This window comes from Miniopterus natalensis, chromosome 2 (assembly GCF_054644295.1).
Source record: "Miniopterus natalensis isolate mMinNat1 chromosome 2, mMinNat1.hap1, whole genome shotgun sequence".
In the NCBI taxonomy this organism is placed as follows: Eukaryota; Metazoa; Chordata; class Mammalia; order Chiroptera; family Miniopteridae; genus Miniopterus; species Miniopterus natalensis.
Genome location: NC_142082.1, coordinates 154,872,432 through 154,895,228, shown reverse-complemented (window position 1 = coordinate 154,895,228; position 22,797 = coordinate 154,872,432). Strand labels below are relative to the sequence as shown.

Sequence of the window (22,797 nt, the reverse complement as noted above, 5' to 3'; positions counted from 1 at the left end):
ATTAGCTGCCTGCCCTGCACAACTAGCCCTCCTCAGGCTCCTCCAGTCCCTGTTCTCGATGCAGTTGTTCAAACACACCAGTAAGCTCCCAGCTGAAGGACTCCACACAGGCTGTTCCCTCTACTGGTATGTAGCCCCCGACATGCGGCTCTGGGCCTCACCTTGGGTCTTTATACAAATATTACCTTCCCAGCAAGGACTCCCTGGCCATGCTATCTCTAATTCTTCTCTCACTGCCACTTATCTCCCTTCCTACTTCGTTGTTGCTTCTTAGCAGTCATCACTTTCTCATGTATCATATGTCACAAGTTTACCTTGTCTATCTCATCTTCCCCACTATAATACAAGCTCCAGGAGGGCAAGTATTTTGTCTTTTTGTTCACTGTTATAGTCCAATGCTGAGAGCAGAGAGTGGAGTAGTGTAGGGGCTTAAAAGCAATCTGTAGAATGAATGAATAAATGAATACTACACAAAAGCATTTTTAATATTCTTAAATTCTATATTAGTTGACATAGAAGAATTTCCAAAGCCAAAGAAGAATTTCCAAATTTAAATCCATATACTCACCAAGAGAAGAACAATTACCCTGTGTTGCATCAAAGCTGCAACCATATGTGTGAACAGGAACGTAAGCGGCAGACGTATTAAGAAGTGGGTCCCACACAATGACATTATAAATGACACCTTGTCCCCGGAGGGAGGAGAAGGAAACACTTGTCTTATCATTAGCTGTTAGGGTAACCACCTGAAGCCAAAAATAACGCATGATTAGTGTTTAGCTTTTTTAAGGCTATTCTGTTATAATCCACCTACAAGTGATATTAAATTGTAATATTAAAATATAATTCTTAAAATATACACCAACCTATTTAGTTATGTCAAAAGATTGTCCTACACAGATGGTATGTACTAATATACAGAAGCTCTTACACAAAATGTTTCTAAAGTTTTTGCATAGTGTTAAATGTTAATAAGTAAAATAAGACACATAAGTAACATGTAAAGGCTAATTAGGAAAAAGCAAAAACATGTATTTTCTCATTTGCTAGATTGTACAGAACATAAGGGCAGGAACTATATTTATTTTGCTCACTAGTCTTTCCTCAGGACTTAGGCACAATGCCCAGCACAGAGTAAGTATTCAACAATTCTTAGCCATTACTACTAGTTACAGAGCTGACAAAGTCTGTTATACCTCACAGAGAGTACCCACTTACTTTTGCTTAACAGACTCAGAAATAAGAAAACATTATATGTAGTTGTGTTATGCAATACTCTTTAACTTCAAAAATTCCCTTTTAAAAGTTATTTTTTAAATAGGTAATACATATAACAGAAGAAAAAAATTCTATGTAACCATAATACATAGTTATGCTCCCATTAATATAAGTGAGAAAATTAAATATTAGAAATTCAGGAATAATTATGAGCCTCTTAGAGGACTTCCACTGTTTGGCAATATTGCTTAGCCTTCATAAATATGTTACTTGGGCAAAGTATTAGGTCAAGTGTAACAAAATGTACTTCCTACTGACCCAAGTTTTTACTATGAAACCTTCCTTACAGAAATACTGAAAGAATAATACAATTAATAAACTACAAAGCACCAATTAGATTCAACCACTGTTAATATTTTACCATATTTGCTTTTCTATTTCTCCCTCCTTCTCTTCGCCCCTCTATTTTCTTCTGCTGAACCATTTTAAAGTAAGTTACAGATATCACGAAATTCCACTTCTAAAAAACACAGTGTGCATGTCCTAAAACAGTGCTTCTCAAACTTAGTGTCTATGAATCACTGGGACAGTTTGTTAAAATTCAGATTCTGATTCTGTTGGTCAGAGGAGGTACCTGATATTCTGTTTTTCTAACAATCTCTCTGCTGAGGCCAATGCTATGCGTTCACCTACCACACTCTGAGTAGCAAGGTATGGTGTAAAAGGATCTTCTCCTACACATCCACAATGCCTTGCCTCATGTAAGAAAATTAATAAATTCTTACCTAATACAAGGTCCATGTCCGGATTTTTCCAAACATCTTCTATGGCTTTTATTCCCTTTAACCAAGATCCAACCAAGTTTCATGCACAGTATTTATCTCTAACCTCTGAAATCTAGAACAGCCCTTTCCACCACCCTACTCCCACTCACCCAATGAATTTTGAAGAGGTCAAGGGCAGTCACTTTACAGAACATTCCACAATCTGAACTTTTCAGATTGTGTTCAAAGTGTCCAATTTGCACTTTACTCCCCTGTGTTTCCTATAAACAGAAACTCCAAGGACTGAATTCAGGGTAACCATGTTTTGCTAAAATACTCCACAGGTTATGGTAATGGTTATAATGTCAGACTGCACTCACGTGAGCACATGATGCAGGTGGACCCATGATCAGCGAAGCTGTGTTGACCGCAGGGATAAGGAGGAGACAGTCAGATCCCTCCACCCTAAAAACAGTTTTCCCTTTACAATTAGAATGTAAGGGTGCTATTTAGGCATCCTGGGAGTAACCTGTCCCCCATCAATCTTTCATCTAATGATCCTTGCCTGAATTATTTCATTGAGGGTCACAAAATGGTGATTTTCTAATTCTAATTATTCCCTCTACATTTATTAGTTGGCATTGTTCTGTAAAGAAGAGCTTTCTCTCATCAACTGAGGATGAATTACAGTCCCTCCTTTAAAAAAAGCAGGACAAATTCCTTCCGTTTTCAGAGCAACGTGGCATGAGTCTCTTCCAATGGTAGCAACAGGAGAGATTTTCATTTTGTTTGTTTTGTATCAGTACAGAACTTGTTTTTATTTATTCAAGATTTGCAATCAATCATTTTCTGTTTTGATCACTGAACTGTCCCAAAGTGTGAGGCTCTTCAAACAGGTTCCAGAGCCTTTTTGACACGTCTTCATTAGTCACTGAGGGTTTCCTTGAATTTCAGGACACAATACTCTAACTCTTAGCTAAAAGTTAAAAAGTAACCTAAAAAGGCTCTGTTCCGTCAGTTCTTATATTCTTCATAAGAATAAACTAGGTCTTCAAAATTTCCTATTTTAAAGGATAAACTTTTCCCATAGAGCTTCCTACTTTGTGAATAAGCACAATGAGTTTTCTTGTATCAGGCTCCCTCAGCATGGGACAGTAACATCCTAGGTTAAACAAAGCAACAAAATGAGATCTTGCTCTGTACCAGATGAGCCCTGAGGCTAACCATGTATGCCCTGTTTCAATCACCTCTTTCTATATAATCTGGTAATCTCTCAGCTTTCTGAGAAGAATCAGAGCAGTCTAGAAAAACTCTACCCATCGACCATTAGAATGATGACCTTGCATATTAGACTACTTATCAAGCACCTTTCAAAACATAAAGATAAAATCCTGCCCTCCACAGAAATTATCTATAAAGTGAATCTGAAATTTTATTGTGCACAGGAATCACCTGGGGAATCTCATAAAATGAAAATTCTGATTGTGGAGGTCTGAGTGGAGCCTGAGTCTACAACTCTAACAAATTCCCAGGTGACGCCAATGCTTCTGGCCCATACCTCACACGTGGAGTAGCAAGATGCTACATGGGTTCAAAAGCTCAGAGAAAATTTTTCTCCAAGTTAGAGACTTGGAGTTTGGGTTTAAACATTAATGCCAATGAGTACATAGTTAAATAGTTTCTCATTTTTTCTCACGAAACTCTTACCTTTATATTTGCCAAAAGTTTTAATCTAATAGGTATAGGAGTACATAGAGAATTACCACCCATTTCCATCCATATCTCAAGATTACAAGGTCATGTATGTGGCTGCAACTAAAAAGTAACAACTTACATGCATCTCTTTAAAACCCAACATTACACTGAGTTATCACTAGCAAAGACTCCCAAGATAATAACAAAATAAGAGACAATAAAGTGGGAATCCCAGAAAGACGACGTGAACAGTAAAGAAATAAGCTCCTGGTAGCTTCTCCCCTACTCAACTCTCAAATCACAAGAATCAGATTTACCTTAATAGCACTGGCTGTCACCTGAGGCACTTCGGCCATCCTCTGCAGATGCTTCAGCAACCCCTCTTGAGTGAGGTCATTCTCGGGCAGAAAATACTGATAGACATCGTACTGCAACCTCCACCTAGAGTCCTGTCCCGTCTTTGTGTCACATGGTGGAGAATCTGTGCCTCTAAAGTCAACCAACAAAACAGAACATCAGTCTCTTGTGGGGGAAGTCCCACCTATAAAAGGGAACCAAAAGCTTGAATTTCAAACTTCTGAAACAATGATTCCAATTTTGGCATTAAGTAAAAGGACACTGACAGGAAGTATGGTTGAATAACCAGATGTTAATGTGAGTCAGCCCTAGAGTCAAATGCCAGCTTTGCCATTTGTTAGAGGTAAGTAGGAGTCACTTAATCTCAAAGACCCTTAGGGAACCCCTCTGTAAAGTAAGAACAACTGCCCTGCTTAATAAAATTGCTAGAATTAAATGACAAAGAACATAGAGCACTCAGCACTGTGGATGATGCACAGAGAGCATTCAAATGTTACTCAAACATTAGCTAGCATTATTATTAAAGTAGAAACAAAAGCAGAGTTTTAATTAAAATAAAATCCTTACCAAAAAAAAAAAAGTATGTTTTGAGGCCCAAAATGCTTTCAATATTTAAAACTCTTAATGGATACTAAGATGTACTTGTAAGCTCATAATAGAAACTTGACATCTGACTCTTTATACTAATTGAGAGAGACAATATTAACCATAAATGACAGCTCCAGTATTAGTTACAATGTATGAATTACTTTCATTCAAAAAAATTGAACAATTCAATTTTACTAAAGAGAATGATGGGTTCTGAGAGAGTTCACTGAATATACAGTGCATGTTCTAAAACTAATGGTAAGAGACAGACATACCTTGCATAGCCTAGGTTTGCTGGGGCAAATTTGATAGTTGTTGCAAAGAAATCATACTCCAAGTAAATGTTGGGGTCAATATCTAGGTCAAACTCCAAATTACAGCCTCCAGGGATAGGATCTAGATGAAAAATAAGGAAGTCACTCAACACAGAATTTTTACATATTTAAATTATACTCAGAAAACAGAACTCTACTCTTGCAAGAACTTTCCAATATAGAAATTAAACACAGAGCTTCTAGTTTTGTATTACCTCATGAGCTGAGGTTAAAGAGGGTAAAATTAACTGAGGGTAAGGGCTCTAGAACGGGGGTCAGCAAATCTTTTCTGTAAAGGGTCAGATAGTGCCTATTTTAGGCTTTGAGGGCCTGATGGTCTCTGTGGCAACTACTCAACCCTGCCCTCATGGCACCAGAGTGGTCATAGACGACACATAAGAGAATAGGCATGGCTGCATTCCAATAAGACTTTATGTACAAAACAGGCAGCAAGTTGGATTTGGTTCAGTCTGTAGTTTGCCAAACTCTGCCCTAGAGTTGAAATGGTCACAAGAGAAAAGAGATTCTTAAGCTGGGATCCAAGAACAGGTTTCAAGGGCTCCATGAACACCCAGAAATTGTATGTTGAATGTGTGTGTTTACTAGGGAGAGAGGTTTTTATTAGATTTGGGGGTCTATGAACCCACAAAAAGAGCATAAGAACCCTGGGATGGAGGGTTCCTTTGCCAAAGAGAAAAGGAACTCCATGAGTAATAGAGGAAGGGGTGTCCACTTTTCACATGCTTCTTTCAGCAGGGAAATAGTGTCATCATCAATTCTGCCAGTCTTTGTATATAAATAAAAGAGTAAAAGTAAAAGACCTCAAAAGATCCCCAAGACCATGTATCGGAACAGTATTTGAATGTGTAATTAAACACGAAATAAATTTTGGGTATTTCATTGATATTAATAATGTGGCTAAAACAGCTCATCTTTTCTCATTAGGAACCCTATTTGTGGCCTTTAAGCACAACAAAACTTAAATCACTGTCATTTGACATGAACTCAACTCCATACAAAGAACTGTATACTGAGGACTCCAGTGGAGAGACTGAGATAAGACAGAACAAGGTAAACCAAGTTAAAGATTGATAAGATCTCAACTACATACACTCATCTAATCATTTCCACAGTTAGGTCTTTAAGCTAAAGAATTCTGGCAGCTGACTTTCGGGGCCAGATTTGGAATAGAGACACCCTGTGTGCACATAATGTTTCAACATTGTGTGGAATTTTTCTCAGGATTATGTGATCTTCTTTCATACTTTCTTTTTGCTACGTTTACGAATATTTACCATACCTGAGAAAAGGGTGTGTATGGTAATTGAAGTTCCACTGTTCATAGTTTTTCTTTGTACACTGTCCTTGATGGAAGCTTGAAATCCATGTTTTTTGATCAGGTAATTACCCTTTCTTCAACTTTGGTCACTTTTTAGATTCTTCCTCCTTTATTAGCTACTGCTCCCTCTCCTTATTACCATCAAATCTGAAGCGTAGTCTAAATTCCCTCACCTCATCTTCACTCCTCAATCACTGTCATCTACCTTTCATGCCCAAAGCACCTCTAAAAGGACTCTCATTAAAGGCCACCACTCACTGTACTTTCAAATGGACACTCTCAGTCACTTCTCTTGACCTCTCTGCAATGTACAGCCTGGCATATGGGAGACACTATGAAAGTATCTATTATTTTTCCCCTTAAATTTCTATGTATATGCCTAGACAATCGTACTCATTTTTGTGACTTTAACAAGAGCTAACTGATTAAATATCTAACCTCACTCCTCCACTCCAGGCCCTTATTTTAAAACTGCTTTCTATGCATTTCCATCCAGATGTCCTACAAGTGTCTCAAATTCATTGTGTACCAAACTGAAGTCACCATCTACCCCATCCCAACCCCCTAAAACATCCAGCACCATCTACACTTATTTTGCATCACTATCTCCCAGCTGCCCAAATGGGAAGCCTATGCTCCCCCTTTAATAATCCATAACCACTGCCTTATCAATTCTACCTTCCAAATATCTCAAATTCAGCCCCCTCTTCCCCTTCTCCTCTCTTGTGGCCTCTGTTCAGATTATCATTTCCCACTGAGACCTCAAAGGTATGCTGAGTCCTAACTCTGCTATGCCCTCTCCAACCTGCTCCCCATGCTGCTTCTAGAGTTAACTTTCAAAGAGATGAAGTGCATCATATCATTCCTCTGCTTAAATACTCTATGCTTCCTCAGAACCGAACTCAGAATAGAATGCAAACCTCAAACTGTATACTCGGCCCTCACACTCTGCCTCCAGCCACACCCACTATTTGCCATTCTCCAAGCACTCCCATTTTTCTTCAGCTCCTTCCTCTGCCTAGAATAACCAACTAAAGTTTTAAGGACTGTGTCTTGCCCTTTTGTTACTGCTTCTCCAAGGATTCCTTAAATGTTTTTCAAATGCATAATGTATTCTCTAGTTCCTATCTAGGCTTTCGACATCATGCTAATTCTCTGGCTCCCTTGGTATTAAAACCTTTCTAATTAAATATATTGTACTTACAATAAACACTTTCGATAAGATTTGTTTTCCTTAAGTTTTCATGAACAAGTTCCATATTCTAGATAGTAATGCAAGTCAAAGACAGAAAGGTTACCACCTCTTTCTGAATAGGAGAGTGGAATGGCCACACTTTGGACAGGTTCAGCATCTGAAGTCTCCAAATACCAAGAGCACATACTCTGCTCTGGTCTAAGAATGAAAACTAGTCCTTTGTCAGTGCCTGTTCCCGAGGTACTGGGAAGGAGAGTCTGCAATAAGGAAGAAAAAAGTCATCATGAATAGGGAGTTGAGCAAAATATTTAAATTCTAGAATTGATCTAGTATGCATGTTCTATTCCAAAACTTCTCAAAAAGGAATAAAACAGATCCTCCTTGGATAATTAAAGACTTCTTTTCACCTCTATATGCATGTGCCCCCCCCCACACACGGAAGAACTATTTAATACGCACGATCTCTGATCAGATGCAATAAAATTCCCAAGCTTCTCAACCCCCCAAATTAAGATTTACTATGTCAAGTACTAGAATTAATGTTGAATGGTGAAACTAAAATAGTTTCATAGCAAGTGTGATGTCCTTTATTCAGGAGAAAACAATCCATGGATTGGGGGAGTGCAATGTCTCATAAGCTGTTCCTGAGGGATTTGGCGCAAGAGCGAGCTGTACAGAGCATTAAAAGCAGCGATGCAGAAACAGGGCATAATGGGCTAGGAGGTTGGGAAGTTCTTACGCTATCAGCAGGTCCTATTTTTAGGATAAGCTAAGCTAGCTACAACAGAGCTAGAGCATTAGGATTGGCATGTGTTAGGTTTCCTTGACAGGTTTTCCCGTAACTGCAGACAGAGTTGCAGGCTGACTTTTCTGTAAGTCACTGATGGGTTTCAATTTGACAAGCATAAGGGAGAATGACCCAAATACTAAGTGACGAACTATGAGGTCGACAGTTTCAAAGAACCAACTGCCATGATGACCTCCCCAAAATCCAAGGTGCCACCCTTCATCAGGAAGGGCAGAGGAACAGAAACAATTCTCTTCACACAGACCACTCACTTCCAGAGCTGTGTGCAGTTCTAGTTATCCCCTCCGTAGTACAGACACAGTGAGAACTAAAGGCAGCATAATGAAGGAATATTATTACGAATAAAGAAGATAATATCCTTTCTGCATGAAAATGGAGGCCCAAAAACTTGTTCGCCCAGGCCACTTTCGTTTTTTTGTGTGTGTGTATATTTGTTTAAATATGTCTTTATTGATTTCAGAGAGAAGAAGGGAGAGGGAGAGAGACAAATAGAAACATCAATGATGAGAGAGTCACTGATCAGCTGCCTCCTGCATGCCCCTACTGGGGATCGAGCCCACAACCCAGGCATGTGCCCTGACCTGGAATCGAACTGTGATCTCCTGGTTTCTAGGTTGATGCTCAACCGCTGAATCATGCCTGCCAGGATCCAGGCCACTTTTATTACATTAGTTATGTCGACATCCCTTTATCCAAGCTGTTTCCTCAGAAGTAAAAACAGGCATTATAACTACTTTGTTGAGCTGTTGTGAGATTAATTATAGGGAAACCAGACACAGAGGTTTCTAACTAGGAACCCCAGAGGCCCAGAGAGTTCCAGAGGTCCCCATGAAATCATACAGATGTATCTGTACATGTTGCCAAGTCGACAGTCCATAGATTTCAGTGGATTCAAAGTCTATGGCCCCAGGAGCTAAGAACCACCAGCCGAACACACAGTAGGCATGCAATAAATATAAATGCTTTTTTTCTCCACCCTTTCTTTTCCTTCAAATGTTGTCTGTGCTGCGATGTTATTAAGAGGGAAATTATGTATGTGCCATTTTACGATGTCTCCTATGTAAGGCCTGAATGGGAAGTTTCCTTTTGAATATAGTCCCAGAAAAAACTTGGCTTCCTCTGACTAACTGGCATGTTTCTTCCAACTAAGAAAGTTATGAAATTTAACATGTTTTGATTTCTGCTCTGGCTGCCAAGAACTAAAGCAAAGTCAATGTAAATGGGTCATAGACACCGTTATCTCTTGCAATTAACAATTTATTCCTTCCTGTTCTCCTTGATCAGACTCTTCCATGTCTAATCTATTAAATGACCACACACAGGTATGCAACTTCAAAACTTTCATGGTAGGAGGAGGATGTCAGAATAAAAAAATACAAAATACTTACTTAGTTTGAAAGATAATATGACCAATGCCTATAAAATATATATGAATTGGACTAAAAGAGCTTTGTTTAGCAAATTCTAGACATCAGAAGATAAGCTTACAACAAGTAAAAAGAAACACAACATCATACAGAGTGGAAATTATTTGTCTAACGGGTCATATAAGCTAAATAGAAATAGATTTGTAAAGGTTAACATAAATTGCAGGTCTTTAACTGCTTAGGCTAATCCAGGGCATATGAAAAACTTCCCAAAGCTGAGGTTGAGGTTACAGGGTTTAGTGATGGTTTATGTAAGAGTTCTAAATGCTATTAGAAGATGAACTCAGTGTTAGGATTTTTTGTTTCCATGAGGGATCAAAGAATAAAGATCCTGTAGGGTCTTATTAAACATACAGGTCTTGGTAAACTTCAACACTAAATGGGTAAACAAAAATGGAAACCCATTAAAATGTAAATGTAAAAATCATTAAGGACCCAGTAGAGTAAGAAAAAGTGAGAAATCATGAGGAAAGCTTTAACTACATTCAAACAGGAAACAGTTGGTAGAACTCCCCCTCCCCCCAAACTCAGCACTCTATCTCCACCTCTTTATTTTTTATTACTTATTATTATCTTTTTTTAATCCTTACCCAAGGATATTTTTCCATTGCTTTTCAGAGAGAGTGGAAGGGAGAGAGAGAGAGAAAGAGAAACATCAATGTGAGACACACACATCAACTGGCGGGTTCCTGTATGCGCCCGATCAAGCCTGCAACTGAGTTACGTGCCCTTGGCCGAAATCAAACCCAGGATCCTTCAGCTCTAACCACTGAGAAACCAGATAGAGCTATCTCCTCTTCTTTAAATCAGAGGTCACCACACTCGAGAAAGGCCTGAGATACTCACCTCTTAGCTGGTCTAAATCATTAACTTAACAGAAACCAACTTGACTTTGTAAAAACTTAAGACATAAAGAGGCATCAAATTCTAATGCTTATACTAAATATGAGGCCCCAAAATACAGAAATAGTTTTTACAGAAATAATCCTTTGTACTTACCTTAGAAAAAGAAAGCGTTGTATTCTGATACTGTGAGTGTATTTGGAAAACAAGAAAAGTCACATTGCTGGAAATATTACGCAAAATAGCTTCCTCTGGAAAGGGCCTGTTGAGCTTGAAGTATCTAAATTTCCCCACAGAAAATTCAATAATACCTACAATGAGAAAAATGTTTCATTATAATATATGTACCTCTAATATCAATTTGTAGAAATCACAAAGATAAACACACACACTAATTTAATCCTCAAAAAGAAAAAACAGTAAGCTCAATGTTATTACTGCCCCTATTTCACTGATAAGGACAATTAAGCTTAAAGAGGTGAAGCAGCCCACCAGGGTGACTCGGCTAATGAGTGGTGGAACTAAGAAGTAAAGTGGAAAAAAAGTATTTAAAAAAAATGCGAACAATTCTTAAAGTGGCTAAGGATGCTCACGGTGCTTGGATCCCAAAGCCCAGAAGAATTCACCATCTGGTGGCAATTATAACAATTCTATTCCAAACAGAATTTAAAGATTAACAATGCTGAGGAGCTACTGACAACTGTGAATGGCACTGGTTGGTATTAAAGAACAGTATGAACTAAGAATTCTGAAGTCACCTTGGAGACCCAGAGGTACAATTTTACCCCACCATTTACCAGCTGTGTGATCTTGGGCAAGTTTCTTAATTCTCTTAAACCTCAATTTCTTCACCTGTCAAATGGGACTGTATTACCTAGCTTGCAAAAGATGGTGCCATCAACACTGGCAAAAATGTCATTTGAATGCCCACCCCAGATATTTCATATAAAGTAACGAACCACAGGTATTCTGGAGAAACAAGCCTTTTGTTGTTTAAGGATCAAGTTCAGAGTCCACATAAGACACGTTATAACAACAGTTTTCCAACACCTCATCTAGGCCTTTCCCATCCATCTACCTGCCTCCATTTCTGGTTGTGTTTAGCTCACTCACCTTGTCCATGGTTCTGTGTGTGTCTTTCTCCTAGCTGCAAACTAGTTCTTTCTTTGTCCAACCTCATTCTCAAATAATCCACTAAATAAGCAAACCGGGGTGAAGATAAATCACAAGTAAGAAATACTTGGAGAACCTAAACATTCACTGCTTTAAAAGACAGTAAGGGCCCAGCCTGTGTGGCTCAGTGGTTGAGTGTCGACCCAGGAACCAAGAGGTCACCAGTTCCATTCCCGGTCAGGGCACATGCCCAGGCTTGATCCCCGGTGGGGGTGTGCAGGAGGCAGCTGATCAACGATGTTTCTCTCTATCCCTCTCCCTTCCTCTCTCTCTAAAAATAAAATAAAAAAATATTTAAAAGACAGTAAGGAAAAACAGGACCGTAGAAAATAAAACACATTATTAAACAACTAGTAACTTAACAAAATAAGTAGGGGTTATCAAATGTATATATTTTAAGTGATTTCTCTTTTCTTTACACATCCTGTCAGATGTGTGTTACAAAAATCTTCTCCCAATCTTGTAGCTTGTCTTTTCACTCTCATTACCTTTAGATTAACAGAAGTTCTAATTTTAATGTAGACCAATTTAAGTTTTTCCTTTATAATTTTAAAGAAAGCTTTGCTAACATATTCCAAGACCATGAAGAGACATTCCCCATGTTAACTTCTAGAACTTTATTTGACCTTTCACATTGAAGGCTAAAATCAACCTGAAATTGATTTCTGTGTATGGTGTAACGTAGGGGCAGGGGAGGGCAGTGTTAACGTTCATTTTTCCATATGTATATCCAGTTGATATAGCAACCTTTCTTGAAAATATAGTTTCTCTACTGCTCTGCAATTCCATCTTTCACATAAATCAAGTAACCGTATGTGAGGGTCTGTTTCTGGACTCATGTTCTATTTGTCTATTTGTCTAAGCTAACACCAATACTACAATGTCTCAATTTCTGCCCCAAATTTGTTCTTCCTCTTCAAGACTGTTTTGACTATTTTTGGCCCCTTTTCACTTCCATATAAATTCTAGAAAGTAGTTTGTCAATGTCACACAAAAAGACTGCTGGGATTTTGACTGGGATGACGATAAATGCATTACTTTAGGGAGAAATGATATCTTAATAACAGAATTTTCTAATTTATGAATTAAAGATATCCCTCTATTTACTGTTTCTCAATTTACCTCAAGAATGTTGTATAGCTTTTTCTGCAGTGGTTTTTACATATCCCATTATAATTATCCCTAAATATTTAATGTTTCTTGATACTGTTAATTTAGTTTTTATTTTAAATTTCAATTTCTAGTTATCTCTTCACCAATATGTTTTTTTAAAAGTTCTCCAGCTGATTTCTAATGTTCAGCCAGGTTTGAGAACTCCTAACTCAATGTTTGATGAATTAGGGAAGGATAAGTATATTTTTCCTATTCTTAATTATAACTAACTTCTATGTGAAAATCCTCTGGCAGTGTTACCTTACAATCTGACAGCCATTTCACAACTTTTATAGAAGATTGTGTATTAACAAAATCAGTCATGGCTTGACTCCCGGCTATACAGGGCTTTGTCATGTTTGACATTCCAAAGCCTAGTACAGTACTGGTTCCCTAATTGGCGCATAGTAAATGTTTAGTAAGTGACAGTTCAAGTTTGTGACCTCAGGGAAGTAATTTCTTTTCTCAGCGCCTCGGTACCCTCATGGTAAAATGGAGGTATTTGTGCTGCATAAATCACTTGACTGCTGAAAGTATCGAACGAATGGGGAAAATTTTGTGAACTGTCCAATACTATGAGATAAAGTATTATTAACTTCCATTAGCTTTCCGGTGTTTCAGAGGCTCCTCCTCTTCTCCTTTTTTTTTTTTTTTTTACACAAGTCAGGCATTTGGTATGGTCCTACAAATAAACTAGTAGGAAGAAGAGGGCTAACCGGTATAAGTGCTTGGCACATCCATCAAAAGCATCAAGTTGAGAAGGAGACTTCCTCAGAGTGACAGGGAAAAACACTGCAAGTCGAGACAACTTCAACAGTACAGTCTAGCCAACTCTTCATTTAATTCCTGCTCATAAAAGCACACATGGCAAGTAAAGGCATATAGCCAAAATATATCCTGAAGAAGTTAACAGGAACTTAATTTACCTCTAAGCCATCTGGAAAGGGATGCGTGAGAAACATTTTACAAGGCATAATGAGGTCTTATGACTTTGGGAGTGGGAGGGAAACGGTACATCAAATGATATTACAGAGCACATGGCTAACATGGAGACAGAGCACTGAGGCTGCAGCTCGCCTCTAGAGAGAAGTGCCTCTGTTTTTTCTGCCAAAAATATTTTTTGCCATCTGACCCATAACAGGGGACTCCTTTCTATTTTTCATACTCTTCCTCATTCCTACCCAGCCACTTTTTCTTTCCAAGAATTCCATTCTACAAAGAGCTACCCAATCCCTTGTCTTTCCCAATCAAATCCTAAACTTAAAATTGTTCAACTCTTCCCTTTTACTATTTGACTAAAATTTACCTCCACTGTTTGCACTTTCACACAACAACCAGATTCTAGGATAGATCTGTGAAAGCTGAGTCTGCACAATTCTCTTCAGATGAAACATTAGAAACAAAAACAGTACATTTAGCTACTTAAACTGGTCAACATTCAACTGCCCCACCCAATTTCTCATTTCCATCTTATGAATTTTCATTAGCCCTAAAAGCCGAAAGGAAACACAAAAATGTACATACTACCTTTCACATACTTTCAAGAGAAAGAGACCACTTGCTCAACTAACTACACAAATGGCCTGCTACCTTACTTATAGCATTATCAATAGCACAAATACTAGAAGGTTCAAATGACACTCTGCTCAACTCCAATTACTACCTAATTCCATGAGTTAATTGGTTGTGAAACAATAATGAAAGATGTTACAGGCAGCAGAGAACTGGGACTTCAAGACAAGAGAAAATTGTTTAAATGTACGATGCACCTTTTGTGCCCTGCCCGTCACAGAAAGCACCTTCCTCACTCTAGGGACTCAATCTGCAGCCTTCAAAGATTCATTTGGCTTTCCAGCCACTACTTTAGTGGTGTAAGTTAGCTTGTCCTGCCCAAGATAAGTCAATTCTCCTAAATTACAGCAGTTGCTTAATTCCTTCAGTGTGTCTAGTTATCAGAATCATCAAACAGAAATCCAGCCATTTTCCAGGAGGAGATGCAAGTCTTGAACCAAGTCTTTCTTAATTTCTTTACGCCCATCTGACAGATGTGGAGAACATCAGCTTTTATTACCACTCAGCGGTTAAGTTCCCACATCTTGTCCTTCCGCACAGAGCGACCATACTAATGCGAGGAAAAAAGAGTGTCATGGGAGAGGAAATATCAGTGCTGCAATCGGAGAAAAGAGGCAAGAAAAGAGGCATCTGAAAAATATTAATCCCTCGGTTACTCAGACTTCTCAACTTCTGTGTAAAATTTTCTAGATGTTATCAAATACTAAAGCACAGAACTAGAAATGACAAGTTCTGGATCACTGCCCTCCTGACTCAGGGGCTAGCCTGGATCAACTATAAACTCAATCTCTCAAATTCTTCACCTATTGCAGTGGAGCAAGCACCTCTTCCAACTCCCTCACAAAGCTATTTTGAGAAATGAGAATTCACAGAATTAAGTGGAAAGCGCCATACCCAGTAAAATATTCTTATTGGGGGCAGCTTTGCTGAAGTGGAAGGACGTGAAATCTGAGGTGAGACATACTAGGGTTCCAGCGCTGCCTGTGGCCCTGTTAGCTGTCTGCTTGTGTAGGGAGCATGGTCACCTCCCACCTCAGCTCCCTCCTCTGCAAGTCAGGATTGCAATCATTTCATGGGGTCCTGAGGGTTAAATAACACTGCCACGAAAAGCACCTGGCGCACTCCGCACTGCAGGGAATAGTAGCGCCCTAGTATAAAAAAGGCTATTTTTTCCCCCTGCAAAAACAGAACTTACCCTTTTCTGTTTTGGCCTGAAGTCCTAGGCAAAGAATCGAGAACTCGGCTTACACAAGAGCTTTTTCAGAGATACGTACATAGAAACACAATCGGATTATTCAGGAAATATTCTATTTCAGAACTGTAACTAGTTTCTTACGCTCAAAACAAAACTAAGAATGTGCTTAACCTCAGGGAAAAAGCACATGATTATCAGCCTGGCACAATTAGTGCCTTTCACGGTTTATATATTAACAAACCAGAATGACTGCTAAAACCCATTCACCAGGCACATGGCCCACCATCTAAAGCCCGACCTGAGCTCGCTCTTCCTCTCAAACTCTGTCGGGCTTACCAATTATTAAAGCATCTAGATTTGGGGGGTGCAAAAGCCTGCTCGGCTTGGGGGGCCGTCCGTCGCAACGCCCGTCGTTCCGCAGGAAGCCACAGTCCAAAGGCTGCGCTACGCCCCTTGGGAGCGAAGAGGTGCCTTCAAGTGTCAAATTAAACCCACAAACATGGCTGCTCCCCGAGGGGGAATAATAACGTGTCAGGGCAGAGTCGCGTATCTCTTCCCATTCCCACAGCCTGCACACGCTGGGGCGCCTCCTTAGCGAGGGAGTTACCTCCTCCTGCAGGAAAGGGCTCGGCGGGACCATTCCTGCGGGCTCCGCGCCCCCGCCTCCGGGGCTAGGCGGCCGCGGGCGAGGTGGGTTTGGACCTTGCAAGGAATGCAAAAGCCACCTGGGCTGCAGAGGGGGGCGCCCCGGCCTTACCCGCGCTGGAGTTCCCGACGGTCTCGGCTCCGCCAGCCACCCCGGGTTGCGACGCCAGCGCCGCCAGCGCCAGCAGCCGGAGGAGCCCCATAGCCGCCCGGGCCCGGCGGAGCCAGCGCCAGGGTCGGGAAGCGGCGCGCAGCCCGGCCCGCGCTACTCCTGGGCGCTCGCGCTCCGCGCCATCGGCCGCCAGGCGCTCGCGCCGCACACCAGCCAGGTCCCAGGTCCGCCGCGCGGCGAGCAACCCGGGCCGCGCTCCGCCTCAGCCCGAGTTCCCTCCACCGCAATTACCCTCCGCGGTGGGGCACCGCCCCTCCGCCCCGCCCCGCTCCGCTTAAGTCACGGCTCCGTAGCCCCAGGCGGGGGTGACGGAGGGACGTTCCCAGGCTGCGCGCGCCCCCTCGTGGCGCAGGGCGGGCCCTGAGCCGGCGGCGTTCCCGGGATCCCCGCGCGGAGAGCGGCGGAGACCCCAGGAAGTTATGTGGCGTAACCCGCGCTTCTCGCTTTTTTATCTTTCCCGCTTACGAAAACCACCCGTACAGTAGACACAACTGTTGCGGCCTAACGTTCCTAGGCTCCTGTTCCCGAGATTAACGGTCCTTTGCAAAAAGAAAACAAAAGGAAGGACTCTGGTGCTCAAAGCGCAGAGACCGTTCCCCCGCGGCCGCTGCCGTTGGCGGCGCAGGCGGACGGAGTGTAGAAACGCGGCGGTGCTGCCGCTTCTGCGGCGTTACTGCGCCAGTGAGGAGCGCGCCCTCGGAAGGAAGGTTTCCTCGTCTCCACGCAAAATATCCTCGAAGACTCCAGACCTTACCGGAGGTTCCTCTCAGCTCTCGCACCTGAGCGCTGCTGTTCAGGCGGCGGCGGGCGGGACGGGGCTCCTGCGCGCAACCGGCTTCCCAGGCTGACCGGTACTGGGGAAGACTGCCCTGCTCGCCTTTTCCTGCTCTTTACATTTTTTCTTTTCTTTTTTAAAAAATATATCTTTATTGATTTCAGAGAGGGGAAAGGAGAGGGAGAGAAAGAGAGAGAGAAACATCAATAATGAGTCATTGATCGAGCCCGCAACCAGGGCATGTGCCCTGGCCGGGAATCGAACCCGGATCGCCTGGATCCCAGGTCGAAGCTCAACCGCTGAGCCACGCCCTGCCTGGCTAACTTTTCCATTTATATATTTTAATGAGCAACTATCTTGAAAATGACATACAGCATTTGGTGAAGCCACTAAGCTAAAAATCTATGGCAATCTCACGTTAACAGGCACCACTCTTCCTGTTCTCTCTCGGCCTGGCCCGAATTGTCACACCTTTGGCAGCACTGCCTGTGCCGGTTACTGCCTCTCCCGCGGCCCCGCATCCCTGTCCCTCTCCATAGGTGAAGTACCAGGGAGATGACAGGAGCTAGAATGATGAGGGTAGCATCTGAATCAGGGGTACATTATTCAGTAAACTGTGTTCTGATATTAGGGGGGGAGGCTTAAAACTCTCGCACTGTCAAAATGCAACCCCAAAGTAATAAAATCATAAGAGCTACAAGAAATATGCTTTTTAAAAAACTGATCTCATAGTGGTTCTTTTTAAAAAAAAAAAATTTAAGAATTTATTTGAGCAAAAATCACTTGGAATCTGGCCATGCCAAACCGGGGGCAGTTAGTAGGGTTCCGGGGAGGAACTTTGTAAACAAAAAAACAAAGAAGGAAACCATAAAAGATAAGATTAGTAGGCCTGGCTACTTAAAAATTTAAACTTCATGAAAGTTAAAAAACCCTAAATATGAAAAGTCAAGTTGATGGCAAAAAATAAAAATTAGCAAAGGACACAAATAGGGAATTTCACACACAAACAAAAGAAATATAAGTGACTAACAAAAATATGAAAAAAGTTCAAATTTACTAGTAAAAAAAAATCAAATTAAGAAACTAAGCCGTAAATATTTAAAAAGAACAAGAACATTCAATATGGATGAAAGAGCTGAGTAGATATTCTAAGATAGGACTAACGTCAGTGTAACTTCAAACAACTTTTTATAGCATAATCTGCATCAAAAATCTTAAAAATATTCATAGCTTTGGTATGATAATTCCACTTTTAGATTTAAGTATGTAAATATGTACAAAAATTAGATAGAAGTATAAAATTAGTGCCCAAAACTGTTCATTAAGATGTTATTTACAATAGGAGAAAAACTAAAACAACCTAAATGCCAAAAATAAGGACTTAATTAAATAACCTGTGATACATGCATATAATAAAATACCATGTACCCCTTATGAAAAGGCAAGTTACAAAGCAATAAATATATATAGTTATGTCTTATTTGATTTCTCTTTAATATGCATTCATGTTTATATTCATAGAAAGGTTAAAAATGTATCAAAATGTTAAAAATTATAAAGGTGATTGGATTAAGAATGATTTTTTCTTTGCACGTGTCTGCTCTTTGTAAATTTACTTTGAACATGTGTTGCTCTTAAATAAGAAAATATAATTTTTGAGAAGATATGTATAGTTTTAAAGGTTTTCTTATAAAAGCATTCAGGATAGCAGTCCATTTTCCTGAGTATGACACATAATGCTTTCATGATATAGCTCCTGTCCATCTGTCCAGGTTCTTGCTGCAACTAAACTCCCCCTCATCTATGCTGGCCACACTGAATCAATTTCAGGTCCCTGAACTAACCTCATTCTCTCCCCTCCATACCTTTGCATTGCAGTTCCCTATGCCTGCAGAGGACAGCTGGTGACAGGTATGTCAATAATAGTAAGAGTTTCTCATTACCTTGGCTCTGAAATATTGTGACAGCGTGGAGGATGATTGCCTGAGGTCTCTTGCTCATATAGGAGTTTCAGCAGAGATCTAAACAAATGGGCTCAGCAGCTTTGCAGATGAGTGTTTTATTCCTATGAATTGAAAGGAAACACAAAAACTCAGACGATTCCGCAATCCAAGATATATATAACTAGAGCCTTAAAGTCTGCTTAAGAAGAGAGGGAGGGAGGAAGGGAGGGAGGTTGGGAGGGAGGAGGGAGGGAGGGAGGGAGGGAGGGAGGGAGGGAGGGAAATTCAAGACACCTTGGATGGAGATGACAGCAGAGATCCAGAGGAAAGGCAAGAAAAGACTTCTGTGAAACTTGCCCACTCTGTCACCTTCCCTCTGTATTTTTAAACTCACGTTTGTCTTGTGGGTAGCAACTTACATTACTTTGACTGCTTTTATTAAATTCAATAAATGTTTAGGAATTACTACATGGAAATCATTATGCTGGGAAATTCATTCAGTCCATAAATATGCCATTCAGTGGTTTCTGTGTGCCAGGCTAAAAGCTTGGTGCTAGGTATTGGAAAAATGGAACCAATTAACACATTGTTTGCGGGTAGTTTTTATCGCGCACTCTACTACCAGTCAACGTAAAACATATAAACACGTTTCCCGCATACAATGTGTTAAAATATGTTACCTTGCCCCCAAGTATCTTATGGTGCTGGATGAGTTAGAGTAATATATGAATAATTATACCTCAGTATGTTGAGTGAAATAATAGATGTATAAGGAACAGTTGTGGTAAAGTTTGGGAGCAATTAACTAGAGTTTGGGGGAAAGTTTTATAAAGGAGATATTGAAAATAAAGGCTGAACACTGAGTGACCGATCAACAAAGTGTGCAGAGCATGTTTAGGGAATTGCAAGGAGTCTAAGTAAGTAAAGCAAATAATAAGCTAGTGCTTATTTTTAGTATTTCAGCCAAGATGACAGTGAACTTGAAAACCAGTCAGACATGGCTGGACATGAACCTGAGGTCTCTGTGGAGCTACTGAAAACCTGGAAGGGAGACAGTGAAAAACAGAACAAAAGCTGCATGGTAGTATGAGTTGTCTTGAAGTGGCTCTTCTACCCCAGGCACCCAGTTCTTTTCAATCACATTGCAAAACTTAGTATTCTCCTTTAGTGGGTTTTCTTATTCATTTCTCTGTGTCCAACCGGTCACCAATCCATGTTAAGTTTTTCCTTCAAAAACAGCCTTTCTTGCCTGGCCAATGAGGCTCCTCGGTTGACCATGGATCCATGAACCTGGAGATCACGGTTCCATTCCAGGTCACAGCACATGCCCGCACTGTGGGCTTGATCCCCAGTAGGGGGCGTGCAGGAGGCAGTGATCAATGATTCTTCCCATCATTGATGTTTCTATCTTTCCCTCTCCCTCCCTCTCTCTGAAATCAATAAAAACATTTTTTTTAAAAATAGCCTTTCTTTTCTTATTAGGATCAACACCTAGTCTAGGCAAAACTTATTCTTGGATAACTGCAAAACCCTCCTAGAATCGCTGACTTATTTGTCTTTGCAAACCTAGCAGCCAACATACTTCCTGGCACATGGCAGGCACTCAATAAAGTACACTCTCAATTCAGTGTAGGAGGAGAATGTCACCAATTACTCCAAATTACAGATAAAACAAATTGGAGTTATGTCTCATTAATTCCATTATGGGGGCAGGTGCCTCACCAGAGGTTCTGAATTAGGTCCCAACAGGTATGCATATTATTTGGGAATGGGAGTGGAGGTGAAGCAGAAGTGGAACTTTCCAGTTAGGGCTGGGATAAATCCAACAAGCTAAATTCTCCATGGACAGTTTTCCTCACTTTCCCCCATCCCAGGAGGATAATCAGGGCTAATCAGCCCAAGAAAGAGAATATGTGAGTCTGTTTCCAGTTCACAAACCAGTCATTGGCTGATTCCTGACAGTTTTCTTTTCCACTATCTCCAGGCTTTCTTTAATACCATATTTATACTATCACTCTTCACGCTTAAACTCTCAATAGATCCCAACTCTAAGTCTAAATTGCACAATTTATCTTTGTAAAATGTGAACCTGTCCTTCCTATGCATGTCACTTATTTTCCAGGAATCTTGCTTACAACTACATACTGTAAACCTCCAAGCTCCTCTCCACTAACCCTCACACTGATTTTCCTCACTGTCAAACAAACAGGTTTTTGGTTGCCTACACTCGCATCTTACTTCTTAACTCCAAAAGCTCTTCTCATCTTTGCCTACGGAAACCCTCCTTCTCTGTATTCTAACACAGGCAATACAGTTTAGTACTTAATTGCTTCAGTCGGCTTCCCAGCACACCCACACTCAGAATTAAAGCAAGCGCCCAGTCTCCACTTGGATAAGGCCCTCTCCGCACCCAAAAACAACAGAGGAGGCATCCTAACCCAACCCTTCCTGATTGCCTGGTGATTTTAAATTTGTATTTGTTGAGGATAAAATCTGTATCGTGACTGCCAAGTATTCTTGAGTTGCTTGCTGAGTATATGAGACAGGCCAGTAAGGACAAGCAGAATAGGGAAACCGAGACAGATAAACAGCAGCTTGTAGCCTTCTAGAAAATCTAGGTGCCAAGCAGTTTGCAGCCACCTAGTAAACCCTATCTTCGTTAAACCAGGGACACCAAAATATAAAAGGTTTGCACTTCTTCCCAACCAAGTAAATAGCTTAAATTACCCAGGTCTGGGAGAGAGCAGAAATCCAATCAATGCCATTTGCAAACCACACCCAAGGACAGATGAAGTTAAGGAATAAATCTCATTTTGGTATCTCAGCGTAAAGCTGATGCATATTCTACTGAGACCCTCCAGTAAGACCAGCCTAGGCTCATTTCCCCAGCCCTTTCTTGTTTCACTGTCCCCAGCTTTTTGAATTTTTATTAATATGTTGTAATTGATTTCAGAGAGAGGAAGGGAGAGTGAGAGGGGGAGAGAGAGAGGGAGGGAGGGAGAGAGAGAAAGAGAAACATCAATGATGAGACTCACCCATTGGCTGCCTCCTGCAGGTCCCCGGCTGGGGACAGCCTGCTGCTGGGCAGTGCCCTGGCCCAGAATGCAACAAGGCCCTCCCGGCTCATAGCTTCACGCTCAACCACCGACCCGCACTGGCCAGGCTCACTGTCCCCAGCTTTAATAACCGTCCTCTAAAATTCACCTGGATTCACGCTGTGAAATTTTTCCTACACAAAGTCAAGAAGCCACACACTACTGGCTGGCCCTAGGCAGACCCCTTCCGGGCCAGGTTCCCTTTCCGGTAACATTCCTTTCGTGTTCCACCTAGAAAGAAAAAGCAACCTATAGTAAATTCGTAGATGTTTAAAAATGAAAACATGGGAGGGTAGGGAAAATTGACGTTTAAAAACCGCAGAATTTAACAATCTCCCTAAAGGGGTTACTACCTAGAAGGCTGTTAAGCAGTACAGTATATTAGCCCCCAACGTGAGCGGACCCCAGACACTCCCCAAGTTATTGAAAACAGCCCCCGCGGAGGTTCTTCCCAGGGGGAGCTGGTCTGCACGGCGTGAGCCTCAGGGAAGCCCTTCCCTCTCATCGCGGGGCGTGACTTTGTGCTC

The 22,797-nt window shown here is 41.0% G+C and overlaps 1 protein-coding gene across 3 annotated transcripts in view; it reads right to left on the bottom strand.

The window, feature by feature from the left end:
• The window catches only part of TM7SF3 (transmembrane 7 superfamily member 3), a 32,680-nt gene extending 10,368 nt beyond the window's left edge, over positions 1 to 22,312 (bottom strand). Inside the window, exons 1-7 of one of the 3 annotated variants that reach the window (XM_087814748.1) lie at positions 22,211 to 22,312; positions 19,176 to 19,297; positions 10,705 to 10,859; positions 7,577 to 7,727; positions 4,898 to 5,018; positions 3,995 to 4,166; positions 569 to 746 (exon numbers count right to left, since the gene is read on the bottom strand). In XM_087814748.1, coding sequence (XP_087670874.1) covers positions 569 to 746; positions 3,995 to 4,166; positions 4,898 to 5,018; positions 7,577 to 7,727; positions 10,705 to 10,859; positions 19,176 to 19,233 — 835 coding nt within the window. In that variant the 5' untranslated portion in view covers positions 19,234 to 19,297; positions 22,211 to 22,312. Of the gene's footprint in view, positions 1 to 568; positions 747 to 3,994; positions 4,167 to 4,897; positions 5,019 to 7,576; positions 7,728 to 10,704; positions 10,860 to 11,661; positions 11,852 to 16,397; positions 16,504 to 19,175; positions 19,298 to 22,210 lie in introns of those variants that run through there. The other 2 variants (XM_087814747.1, XM_016197372.2) reach the window with 2 other exon arrangements.
• Between the last annotated feature and the right edge of the window lie 485 nt (positions 22,313 to 22,797).